We start from the raw sequence: 13,914 nt of genomic DNA, 5'->3' as shown, positions 1-13,914 counted from the left end.
TTGTGTTCTAGGGGGAAAAGTTCCAGAATGAAGAAGAGAATTGTTCATAGAACTATATATTCCACTAGGGAGACTACAACCTAGGTGAAAAAGAAATATTAAAATTTGACTTCAGTTTGGGAGTGACCTCTAATGAGCTTTGTGTTTTACCCTTTGAACGTGAGGAGTGATCACATGCTGGGGAAGGCTAATTTTAAACACCAAAGATGAAATAAATCTACAATACGGGCTTTTAAAAAATGTGAACAAGTGCTCTGCATTTTGAAATCGCTCACTAGATGTGAGATGAACAAAAAGCATCATACTCTGAATTGTGATTAGTTTTGTTTGTGATATTATGATTATTTGGGCCAAGTTTGTGGTTCATTTTAAAGGGGTTGTGGGATTTTTGCATATATACTGTTAGTTGTAGTGGTTGTGGCAACCAGTATAGATAAATCTTTTTGTTCTCTATAGCCTGTGGAAGTGTTGCTATCTAATAATAGTATGAAAGGCTTATAACTTCCCTAGACATATGCTATGCCATTAAAGACAAGGCACAACATTTTTTTCATATGCTTTGAGTTTTTTGAGAAATAGTAAGAATTTCTTCCCAAAGTTAAATCAGTGTAAGTCCTTTTGGAGGAGAGTGATAAAACTGATTCATTCATCAGTTCATTTTTTTCATTGTTTAGTGAGAAAATAATGTGTCTTGTAATATTCTGTGATACTTGTTGATAACATTTTTAAAACAGTCCTATTTGTGCTGATCTCTTAAAATTTCAGAATAGCTTAATTTGATTTATTTGAATGATGAATCTTAACTCTAAGGATCAATTTCATTACTGATACTTTATCTGCATTTATAAGCTTGGTAATGTGTTGACTGTATTGTCAAATCCAGTTTTTTCAGCTTGTTACAAAGTTATATAGTCAATATTTATTTATGTTTGAAAGATATTTGTCAAAGGACTTTTTAATTAATAAAGTGTTTTCATATTTCTTTTGAAATACTTACACTGTGCTTCAGTATACCCACCTAAGTTTGGTGTGAAAAAATTAACTTTGAAATTTTCTATCTGTACCATTACAGTTAGCTCAAAAAAATAGGAGAAAAATCCATCAATTTAAATGATTGTCTATATGTAATTAGGCAAAACTATATTGAAATATCTTAATATCCAGTCCTTATTACTGAACAATTCCTACTCAATGAAAGCTGACAATAGCTTTTACAGAATTTAAAAAAAATTTTATCTACTTCCCTCAATATAGTTATCTCAATAATTCTGACAGTTTAGTTGATGGTGTGTTGATGGTAATCTAGACATTAAAATTTTCTTGTCCATTGTGTGTTGTTTTTAGCATCCTTGAATTTACCTATTTGGGAAATTTTAACAAAAGTAAATGGAGAGACATGCCACATTCGTATTCTCATGCAGTTAAATTGGAAAGATCCTGCATAATCTCAACATTTGAATTAAGCATAGGTGATGAATAATTTTGTATTCTCTGCATTTTTAGTCATGTACCAATATTTCTTTCAGTTTTTTGATAACAATTTACCAATTTAACATATTTGTTGCACTGTCATGCAGGATTTACTAAGATTTTTTTCCAGTTGTGTATGCTATTGTTTATAGGTGATGACTTTGTTCCGAGCACATTTTAACTGCTAGATTTACAATAACTTTAGGCATACTTCTTTTTTCAAAATTACAGAATTTTCAAAGACCATATCATTACAGGTTCCCCCCAACTCCATATCCAAAAGAAGAGCGTATCTCTGAAAGCTTTCCTAAGCCAAAGTGATGTAAAGTGAAGAAGCAATTACCTTAGGACACATCTTGCTAATGGATGCACAAAATAAATCCATATAAAGCACAGGTGCTCACAGACAGTTCAGAGTTCTGGCGGCTTGATGCTGAATGCTGACTGTAGTTCCCAGGGAGGAAGTTGGCTGTGCTGGTCTCCCTGCTCAGGGTACATACTGCCTCAGTAATGGCTCCTTGCAAAACGGATGCTGAAGATTATATTAGCTTTTCACCTTTTTTTTTGTAGAAGGGAAAATCCTCTTTGGAATTTTTTGGTTAGCAAAAACAGGTACTACTGTAGATATTTTGTAAGAACCAAGTGGCGTAAAGCAAATTTTCGGAATGCAGAGAATATCTGTATTTGCAAAACCTTGACTACGAAACCCCATGAAAATTTACCAGTTTTTATCACTACACTGTAAATTCTACCAACAGATGACTACCATTGAAATTTAACATTGTATTTTAGCTTTATTGAGAGCTCCCAAATGTTAGCTGAAAAATCAACTGCTACTAATTAGTAAAGACTTTGAGACACCTGGAGCCAATTCTGTCTTAATGTTACGTCAATTGTTAACATTTGTTTAACATTCCTGCTTTTAACTAGGGATCCAGTTCTAGTTTTATAGGTAATTATTTCATAACCTATGCTGGAAAAAGTGTAACTCTAACCCAAACTTAGAATAACTTCACAAATAAAAAGAAGTTCACAAAATTCAAAATGAACCCTCTATTTAATTTGTTCTGATGAGTTGAAGGGCCAAACAGATGCACCTGAGCCTTGCCTGCAACTAATTGAACACTGCATGCAAGCACATAATGTTTGTAAAAATTTTACTTGAGTAATACTTGCTGACTTCAAGAAAACAAACATGAAACATGATCAGTGCCATAACTTTTTATACATTGTGCCATTTTGTGCACTGAAGTAACAGACAAAGTTTTATTTTGATGTTTATGCTAAATCATAAAACATCACAATTTAATGTATGCTGTAGTATAGTTTTTAAAATAGTTCAAAATTATTAAGAAGAAAGTTAAATGATACTGTTTGCTGAACCTCTTAATCAGCTGTGTGTTAAAAAAAAAATGAAATCACTTGTCAGAACCAATTTAAGCCATTGGTTCTCAAAATTTATCACCTGGAGGGCTTGTTAAAACAGATTGCTTGACCCCACCCACAGTTTCTGATTCGTTAGTTCTGGGGTGGAGCCCAAGAATTAGCATGTCTAACACATTTCCAGGTAATGCTGATGTTGGTGATTCAGAGACCACACTAGGAGAACCGCGCTCTGTGTAGCTTGACCAACGATGTTCTTAGGTAAGGAAGAGATATTACATATCTGGTTTTAATATATCATTTTGAGGAATGAACTGGGATATTAAGCTCAAGCGTCTAACCTCTTACAGGGCAGTTAGAGATAATAGGAATTTTAAGAAAAGGTAGATAAAAATTAGGGGTGGAATTGAACATTTTTGAAGTGAAAATCTGTTAACTTTGTAATTAAACTGAAAGTGTGCAATATGAAAAAGGAGTTGTTGTTAATGGCTAAGTTTGCTAGATTGGGAGATTGGGTACATTTTGACACCAGTAAATAAAGTAGAAATTGTTGGCTGGAGAGAATATGAAGGAAAAGCTTTGATAACAGGCTACTCTCAAGCTATTAAAGTGTTTTCTGGATAAATTAGGTTTGAAATATTTGTGGAATACCTACCTAGATGGAAATGTCCAGAGGTGGTTAGAAATATCTATTTGTGTCTCAGGAAGGGAGTTTGAGGCTAAAGATGAAATTTGGTGGTCCTCTACAAGCTGTTTTTCTGTTGCTCCTGTATCTCCTTTATTAAGTGTTTCTTCCCTCATCTTCTTGTCAGTCTTTTAGACTCATGTCAGATTGTTGAACCGCTTATTAGAGTGAGTAAATTCAAAAGTTGGTGTCTTTTTTGTGGTGTCTAAAAGGAGCATTTGAAAATTAATTACTTTTGATATAATTAACTGTGGCTTGGGAGTGGTTATTTGGGGCAGTTAACATGGAAGAAATAACACTGACCTAAGTTCTATACTCGGTAGATTTCTCTCCCTTATATTGATGGAAAAAGTTAAATGTATGATTTTCTGTGCTTACTGTGAAAATACACTGGACTAATTTTTCCCTCCTTGGCAACATAAAATTGGCAACAGTGCATAAAATAAACTGTTGGAACTCAAATTAGCAGAAAAATAATGACACTGGAGCCTAAAGAAAAACTAAAATCTTCACCAAAGCTATTTCTAAAGCTTTCATACTGAACATGTACTTCCAAGACTTTATTTTGACTTTAAACATGCTAATTTTAATGTTACTATGGTCTGTATTGGATGCTAGTCTAAATAAGAGTTTTTTTTTACACTTAATTTTTGTTCCTTACAGATTTGGGGGTCTAAACTTAGATAAATCTTCCATTTTAATAATAGTTTTTATGTAACTTTTTCAAGCTGCACTAAGTTTGGGTGTTTGAGCCTATTTTTATATATTTTCATACAGTTTAGTACATCCAGTATTAATTTCCCTGCAGCTTGATATGGTTTTTTGTTTATTATTTTTAGTGATTAAAGGGAAGAAAGGAAAGCCTAATGACTGAAAAAACAGTGATTCTGGAATTTGCTGTTTGCACTGTATGTTTTGCTAAAAGCTTTACTCATTCCAATTCTACTAATAAAATTTATATTAATAAAACCTGAGGTTGAAGTAGTGATAAATGTTCCACATGCAATCTAGCCATCTCTACCAGAATTTTTATTCTGCACTATGTATGTAGAAGTGTATCTTCATCTATATAAATATTTCAGGAGCTACACAAATATTTCTAAAAGCTTCATATGGATCAACAGTCATTGAACTTTTTCTTCACTGCCTTCATAGTAATTTGAAGAATATTTTTCCCAGTTTTTTGCCTTTAGTATTAATACATTACAATTTAATTTATTGACATACAAAGACAATTGTGTATTAATAATTTAATGAAAAAATTAAATGTACTTTCCTGGATACCTGCATATATCCTGGATACTACTTAGGACAAAGAAAAGTGTATGTGTGTGTGTATTTACTTAATTTCACTGCATTTTAAAATGCAGGTGTGCTGTCCTTTAAGAAAATCTGAAATCTGAAATCTAAACTTAGGAAACACATTCATCAGGGAATAATTATTTTCCCACAGTAATGTTCTCTGTCATTTCTCTAGTGTTATGTTTCCTTCAGAAGAATGTGACAGAAGAGCAAAGTGGCAGTAAAATATAATACCAGCTACATTGTCTATGCTTTCTTAAATTATCTTGGGAAATTTTTACAAGAGGACGTAAATAGTAGACATTGGAAATACAAAGATTTAACATTTTTAGCTTCATCTCTATATAAATCATGTCTAAGATAGCAAAGTTGTTATTGTGCTGACAGTTAAATTCAGAAACACTCTAGAATGCTGCATTCATATCATTTACTTACGAGTCTACAAAGCTTTTTGCCCAGCATTTCTATAAACATTTCTTTAATTTTTTTCTCTGGGCACACAGAACTCTTGTGAAATGTCAACAACACTGTTTTTAAGTAAAAGACTCCTAAGAAAGCTAAGTGTGATGATGTAAGAAAACAGAAAGGAGAAAAAGGATTTTACCCAGAATAGTTTTTGTTATATTGAAAAGTAGTTCTGCAGAATTTTTGCATTGACTAATGTTATTATACTAACAATATAAGATAACATAATTTATTGTGGTGCCAGAATTTACTTAGTTGCTTCTAAAATGACTTTAATTGTCTTGTATAATCATTAAGCGTTTCTGCAAAAGGCTATATTTATCTGTTATACTCTGCTACTTTTTATGGGGAAATTATATGCTTTGTTTCTACAGGATAAGGACTTTCAAAAGTATCGCATAAATGCTATAGGTATATTGTGTATAAACCCCAGATGTCACATAAGATAATCAGTTGGGCCATGGAAGAAGTAATAGAAGTTCTATTAATATTTTTATCTTATCTAATATAAAAAAGTTTGATTAACCTTATCTATATAAATATTTCATATGTCAAACTATCATCTAACCCTATGTGCATGGGATGCCTTTATATGATTGGTGTATGGAACTGAGAAATAAAAATTATTAATGTTTCATAAGACACCTACTTGCTAATGCACTTTTTCCATTCTGATGTACCCATTCTTGTGAGGTATTTTTTGCAAATGTAACAGCCCTTAAAACCAGGTATCTTAAATAAGTTTAGAGGTTGTCATTCGAATTGCTATATCATAAAATGTTAAATCAAGATTATCAAAATAAGAACACATATTCATATACTTATTTTAGTAATAAAATATTTTAAATACCATATTTTTATTATATTAAATTTCTATTTTGTCCATAATCTACAATTTTTGTAATGTAATTGACCCTTGAAGAACGCAGGGTTGAACTGCACAGATCTATTTATGTAGTTTTTTCCAATAAATATTACAGTACTGTATGATTCACAGTTGGTTGAATCCCAAGATGTGAAACCTGAGTTACAGAGGGCTGACTGTGGGACCTCAGCATCCATGGACTTTGGTATCTGCAGTGGGTCCTGAAACCAATCCCCCTCAGTTATACCAAGGGATGACTGTATATTATACAGTAATATGTGTATATAATTTACAAAGAAATCTCAGCTTTTTTTATATGAGGTGTAAGATCAAAAAATTTTTTTAATTTATTGGCATATAGTTGATTTACAATTGTATTAGTTTCTTGTGTACAGCAAAGTGATTCAGTTTTGTATGTATATATACGGAAAAGAATATGAAAAACTGTGTGTGGTTTTTCCACTATGGTTTATTATTGGATACTGAGTATAGTTCCCAGTGCTATACAGTAAGACCTTGTTATTTATCTGTTTTACATATGGTAGTTTGTATCTGCTAATCCCAAACTCCTAATTTATCCCTCCCCAACTCCCTTTCCCCTTTGGTAACTATACGTTTGTTTTCTGTGTCTTTGAGTCTGTTTCTGTTTTGTAAAGAATTTCATTTGTATCATATTTTAGATTCCATATATAAATGATATTATGTTGTATTTGTCTTTCTCTAAAAAAAGTTTTAAGAATGAACTTTTTATTCTGTTTTTACACACCTTGCTTTATAGAGCAAGGTGTATTTGTAATAAATCCACTCAACATTCAAAAGTAGTCATTACGATTACATTACATAATTAAATACTCTTTATGATCAAAACCATTTCTTAAATGTGTTTTATAGAGGTATAATGATATAACAGTATATTAGCTTCAAGTATACAATGTAATGATTTGATATTTGTGTATGTTGCAAAATGATCACAAAATAATTCCAGTTAATGTCCATCACCATACGTAGTTGTAATTCTCATGATAAGAACTTTCAAAGTATTCTCTCTTAGTTACTTTCAAATATGCAATATGGTATTATTAATTATAGCCACCATGCTGTGCATTATATCCCCATGACTTACTCATTGTATGACTAGAAATTTGTACCTTTTGACCCCCTTCACCCATTCCATCCACCCACCCCTACCCCTGCTTCAGGCAACCACCAATCTGTTCTCTATACCCATTTATTCAGGGGTTTTTTTGTTGTTGTTGTTTGCTTGCTTTTTGTTTTTGTTTTTTAGATTCCACATATAAGTGAGATACAATATTTGTCATTTTTTGTCTGATCTATTTTACTAAGCATGATACCCTCAAGATCCATCCATATTGTTTCAAATGGCAAGATTTCATTCTTTTCTATGAATGAATAATATTCCATTGTGTGTGTGTACATTTTCTTTATCCTTCATCCATTGATCGACATTTAGGTTGTTTTCATGTCTATTGCATATAATGTTGCAGTGAACATGGTGATGCATATATCTTTTTGAATTAGTGTTTCATTTTTCTTCAGATAAATTCCCAGAAGTGGAAATGCTGAATCATAAGGCACTTCTATTTTTAATTTTTGAGGAATCTCCACACTATTTTCTACAGTAGCTGCACCAATTTACATTCCTACCGATAATGCGCAAGGGCTCCCTTTTCTCCACATCCTCACCAATACTTGTTATTTCTTGTCTCTTTTGATAATAGCTATTCTGACAAGTGTGAGGTGGTATCTCCTTGTGGTTTTGATTTGCATTTCCCTGATGATTAGCAATACTGAATATATTTTAATGTGCTTGTTGGCCATCTGCATTTCTTCTTTGTAAAAATGTCTATTAATTTCATCTGCCCATTTTTTAATTTGAATTGTTTATTGTTTTGCTATTGAATTTTGTGAGTTGTTTATATATTTTATCAGATGCCTTATTAGATATGTGATTTTCAGGCATTATCTCCCATTTAGTACGGTACCTTTTTCATTTTGTTGATGGTTTTCTTTACTATGCAGGAGCTTTTTAATTTGATGTAGTCTTGCTTATTTATTTTTGCCTGTATTACCAAATGAAAAAAATCGTTGCCAAGAGTGATGTCAAGGAGCTTACTGCCTATGTTTTCTTCTACAGTGTTATGGTTTCAGGTCTCATGTTCAAGTATTTAATCCACCATGGGTTAATTTTTGTGGATGGTGTAAGATAGTAGTCCAGTTTCATTCATTTGCATGTGGCTGTCCAGTTTGCCAGCTTCATTTATTGAAGAGACTGTCCTCATCTATTGTATATTCTTCACTCCTTTATTGTAAATTGATGCTATAGGCATGGGTTTATTTCTGGACTTCCTGTTCTATTCCATAATTCTGTGTCCTTTTATGCTCTGTACCATACTGTTTTGATGTCTGTAGCTTTGTAATATATTTTGAAATCAGCGAGCATGTTACCTTCAGCTTTGTTGTTCTTTCTGACGATTGCTTTGGCTACTCAAATTCTTCTGTGGTTTCATATAAATTTTAGGACTTTTTTTTTTCTATTTGTGTAAAAAATGCCATTGGAATTTTTCATAGGGAATGCAGGGAACTGCAAATTGTTTGGGGTAGTAGGAACGCTTTAACAATGTTAATTATTTCAATCTATGAGCATGGACTATCTACTTATTTGTGTTGTCTTAAATTTCTTTCATTAATGTTTTATAGTTTTCAGTGTAATATCATCCCACAAAATAAAATCAGTAATAGGTATACTTCAGAAATGTTTTTCAAACTGTTTTGTTAATACTTTATTATTTTTTTATGTACATATTATAATTTACAAAGTAAAAGTCAAACTAACATAAACTGCAGTACACGTGTCTCAACTTTGGCAGACTGTAGTGATTACTAAAGAGACCACAGATTATGGTAAATTGATCAGTTGGCTACATGTACAAGAATTCCTTTCTAGTGACTTGAAAGGGAGCAAAAGAAACCTAAATGGTTTTATTGTTACAGAAATCTACATCAAGGTCAAATTCCATGAAAAGTCTTTATATAGCTAAAGAATTTATAGGGTGTATAGAATGTTTATAGGGTTTATGCCAATAACCCAGGTTTCTGAAAAACTTTACAAAAAGACCTATCAAGAGGTACAACAAGTCATAGAATATGCTTTAAGTAGGTACAAATACCAACAAGGGCATAACTTTCAAAATATACAAACAGCTCAAATAACTCATAACAAATAACCCAAGCAAGAAATAGACAGAAGACCTAAATAAACGTTTCTCCAAAGAAGACATACATATGGCCAGTAGGCACATGAAAAGATGCTCAACATCGCTAATTAGTAGAGAAATGCAAATCAAAACTACAACGAGGTTATCACCTCACACCAGTCAGAATGGCCATCATTCAAAAACCTACTAATAACAAATGGGGGTGTCGATAAAAGGGAACCCTCCTACACTGCTGGTGGGAATGTAGTTTGGTGCATCTCTTATGGAAAACAGTATGGAGATTCCTCAAAAAACTAAAAATAGACTTACCATATGATCTAGCAATCCCACTCCTGGGCATATATCTGGAGGGAACTCTAATTCAAAAAGATACATGCACCCCAATGTTCATAGCAGCACTATTTACAATAGCCCAGACTTGGAAACAACCTAAATGTCCATCGACAGATGACTGAATAAAGAAGTTGTAGTATATTTATACAATGGAATACTACTCAGCCATAAAAAAGAATAAAATAATGCCATTTGCAGCAACATGGATGGATCCGGAGACCATCATCCTAAGTGAAGTAAGCCAGAAAGAGAAAAAAAATACCATATGATATCACTCATATGTGGAATCTAAAAAAAGAAAAAAGACACAAATGAACCTATTTACAGAACAGAAAAAGACTCACAAACATAGAAAACAAACTTATGATTACTGGAGGGGAAAGGGTGGGAAGTGATAAATTGGGAGATCAAGATTTGCAGATGCTAACTACTATATATAAAATAGATGAAGAAGTTTGTACTGTATAGCACAGGGAACTATATTCAGTATCTTATAGTAACCTATAATGAAAAAGAATATGAAAACAAATATATATATATATATATATATATATATATATATATATACACACATATATATATGACTAAAACATTAGGCTGTACACCAGAAATTGACACAACATTGTAAACTAACTATACTTCAGTTAAAAAGAGATAAAAAAAAAAATAGAACATCAGTAAATGACCTTACTTAAGAATATCACAAATGAGTCTTTTATTTTGTTCATTAAGTATAACTTTAGCTGCTTTAGAGTACAACATCTGAATAAACCAAAATACTTTTTTAAGGCCAACTGATTTTGTTTATTCTGTCATTAAATAAAAGCTGATCCCTTTCTTAAAGTTAAACTTGTATTTCTGATTTCGTATTTCCCTTTTTCAAAGAAAGGGCTTATGTTATTTTTCTACAGGTAAAACCGAACTGTGAGTGAAGTGTTTCCCTAAGTAGCTATGTGCCCTGTAGTTTATGGGCCCTCATAGACTTAGAGTCATCTCAACGTAACACTTAAGATTATATGATAGATAAGCTATATGTATTCCCAATGGTGTAATAATTTTCTAAATGTAGATTTTATCTGCTCTTCAAGTTGTGCATCATAGATATTAAATTAATGATAAATTATAATTCAGTTTTTGAGTCAATTTGATTTGATTAGAAACTGTATTTGTTGTCTGTCATTTTCAAGGTGTCACCCATACTTTGTATATGGTTACAAATTATAGCTTTTGGTTAATAATTTGTAGAAGACTATTTATAATGTGTAGTAAGATCCTAAATCTGTTTGGATAAAAGGACTTTAAAAAAGAAAAAAGATAGTCTCATTATTTTCCTCTGCACTTTCTTCAGTGCTGCCAGAGTGGTTTTTTCGAACAAAAATCTAATCATGTAATTTACTACTCAAAATTATTTAGTGGTTGCTTATGTCTGTATTATTAAATATTAACTCTCTACCATAAAAAAACTATGTGACTTTACCATTGTCTCCTAATCTGGCCTTATTTCCTGCCATTTCTCCTGTCTTTTTCTAACAATGTCATTCTGCTTGCTTTGCCTTTAACACCTTGTGCTATCTTTTAAAGCTTCAGAATATTTTTAGAAAATTAATATTTAAAAGGTAGCTTTCAGTGGTAGGATAACCAACTGTAGGTATGTTTACCATGTGAAATGGAAAATATAAAAACAATGAGGTGATATGAGCTCATGTTCAGTGATACGTATTAGGTACATATTAGGAGTCAGTTGCTGGGGATGGTAGTGAAAATTCTGGTAATTGTAATTATGGACATGAGTTTCAGCCACAGAATGTAGAGCAGAGACCCAAAGGCTGCATTTTGGGGAATGCTCACCATTGAATTGTGGAGGGAAAATCAAATTGTGTAAGTTAGGCTTCTTGGCTACGAACAGCCAAAACTACTGTGTTTAAGAAACAAAACACAATATATTAAAAGAAATTCAAGTGACTCTTAATCTGTGTTAAAGCCAGAAAATCTAGGTTGGGCAGAAAACAAGATGCAACACAGCTAAGATTCTGCCACAACAATAGGCTACTTTAGGTACTACCACTAGTGCCATTGCCAGTAGATGCTCTCAGCCATTGTCACTAACTCTTCTACCACTAGAAACGCCTGCTATGAGTCTGGACTCTTAATAAGTGGTTAAGAGATGTTTCTAATGCTTGAGGGAAAAGATGGATTATTCAATAAATGGTGTTGGGGAAACTACATAGCCATTTGGATAAGAAGACAAAATGGATTCCTACTCTACCGTAATTCCATACAGATCAAAGTTGTAAACATTTAGAGAATAAAACCATAAAAGCACAAGAAAAAAACATGAATATTTAAAAATATGTACTCTAGGAATGCAGAAGATGCTCAGGGGTGACACAAAACCATGAAATCATAAGAAAGATTGATAACTTTTAATACAGGGAAAACATAAAACCAAAAATACTCTTAAAATTTAAAATAAAATAAATAAAATTAAACTTCAGAGTTTATCCAGTTAGCAGCATAATTACACAGAGAGGAAGTATTCCGAGTGACTTGAAAACATAACAGTTACAGTGTACCTCCCTCGTGATATATACCCTACAGAAAACAGAGCTGAGGAAAAAAAAACTAACAACTGTTTACAGAAATCATATTGTTGGTAGTAACGTTATATTATCTCAGACTGTTAATGTGTGGATTGTGGGATTTAAAAAAATGAGTAAGTAGTATTCTAATTTTATCTTCCTAGTCCCACTGAGAACCAGACATGAGAGGAAGGAAGTAGGAATATAATTTGAAGGGGTTAAATTAAAATCCTATAGTACTAAATTTGAAATAGAAGTATTAGTAGAACTCATAATAACTTTCCTCTTTAAAAATAAAACAATTATTTTTTAGGTCTGTCAAATGAAAAAGCCTAAAAATAAAGATCAACCCAATAGGAACGAATATTTTTAGTGCCCAAATTATGCTCTTAAAATGTCATTTTCCATGAAAAACAGCTAAGAAGAAATTGAAGAAATGAATGATTCCAGATCTGGAAAGGCAGATAACAAGGCTGTGTGCATAGAATATTCTGGAAGGATATAAGGAAAAACTGTTAATAATGGTTATTGTTGCAGAGGGGAATTGAGAGGCTCGGTAACACTGTAGATAGTACACCTTTTATGGTACACTTCTTTCCTTTCTTTGAATATTATACATTCTTTTCAGAATGATAAAACCATTAGAATTATTTGGAGAGATAAATTCTTGCTCACTGTTATTGTCTGCCTGAAAGAACATATTATTTGGGGCTGGGGTTGGCAGGATTTACCCATACAGTGCGATAGCAAAACACTGTAGTGTCATGCGTGTTTTAAAGTATACATAACTTCTTTATTGGATCTATAAAAGTGAGCATTGCTTTCTAATAGGTTACCAACTGAGTAGTACAAGAAAAAATGGATAATTTCTTTTATTATGAACCTTTGGGAATCAAATAATTAAAATTTCCTTTGCCAATTAAGTGGTATTTTAGAAGCATAAAAATAACGTTCCATTTATGAATTTGAGGAATGGACTGACACTTAGTTCATGTATCCAATAAATATTTATGTTAACATTGTGGAAATATTGGTAACAAGATGGACATGATCCCTGCATTCATAGATCTTATGATCAAATTAAAAGAACCAATTAAAGATAAAAATTAACAAATACAAATTATGGAAGAACTTTGAAGGAAAGAAATAAGGAGCTTATGAAGAGTATCTGTAATAAGAGGAAAAACTTAATTTAGATAAGAGACCTGAAGGATGAGAGGGAGCTTTTTGAGAACTGGAGGTAAAGCATTATATGACAGGGGAAGCAGACTTCAGGGAGAAAAGAACTTGAATTTTTGAACAATTGAAAAAAGGTTAGTTAACCTGTATTAGTTGTTGAAATCTAAAATTTTTAGATGCAGCATCTGGGCAGATGCTGAGGCCAGTTTACTAAAATGGGGGAACACTGGGTTGGAGCATAAGTTGGGAAGGAAAATCAAGGGTTCTGTTTCAGATATTTTAAATTTGACATGTCTGTGAGACATCCAAGTGGAGGTGTTAAATACACTTCAGATCTTGAGATATAAACTTGGAAACTGTAAGCAGAAAAGATGATAGATCACTTAACAGGGAGAAGTAAGAAAAAAGGGCTTTCTC

General features: G+C 32.2%; 2 protein-coding genes across 14 annotated transcripts in view; one reads left to right on the top strand and one right to left on the bottom strand.

Annotated features, from left to right (window-relative positions):
* The window catches only part of FAM13C (family with sequence similarity 13 member C), a 542,774-nt gene that overhangs the window by 385,442 nt on the left and 143,418 nt on the right, over window positions 1-13,914 (bottom strand). The window lies entirely within an intron of this gene.
* PHYHIPL (phytanoyl-CoA 2-hydroxylase interacting protein like) overlaps window positions 1-13,914 on the top strand; it is a 46,218-nt gene that overhangs the window by 6,706 nt on the left and 25,598 nt on the right. Inside the window, exon 1 of one of the 3 annotated variants that reach the window (XM_031461306.2) lies at window positions 2,837-3,114. The exons of the other annotated variants lie outside the window; for them this stretch is intronic. Within the exon in view, the coding sequence (XP_031317166.2) occupies window positions 3,105-3,114 (10 nt within the window). The 5' untranslated portion in view covers window positions 2,837-3,104. Of the gene's footprint in view, window positions 1-2,836; window positions 3,115-13,914 lie in introns of those variants that run through there. 3 annotated transcript variants of the gene reach the window in all.

This window comes from Camelus dromedarius, chromosome 8 (genome assembly GCF_036321535.1).
Source record: "Camelus dromedarius isolate mCamDro1 chromosome 8, mCamDro1.pat, whole genome shotgun sequence".
In the NCBI taxonomy this organism is placed as follows: domain Eukaryota; kingdom Metazoa; phylum Chordata; class Mammalia; order Artiodactyla; family Camelidae; genus Camelus; species Camelus dromedarius.
The sequence above is the reverse complement of the archived record's forward strand: the minus strand, read 5'-3'. Positions and strand labels throughout refer to the sequence as shown.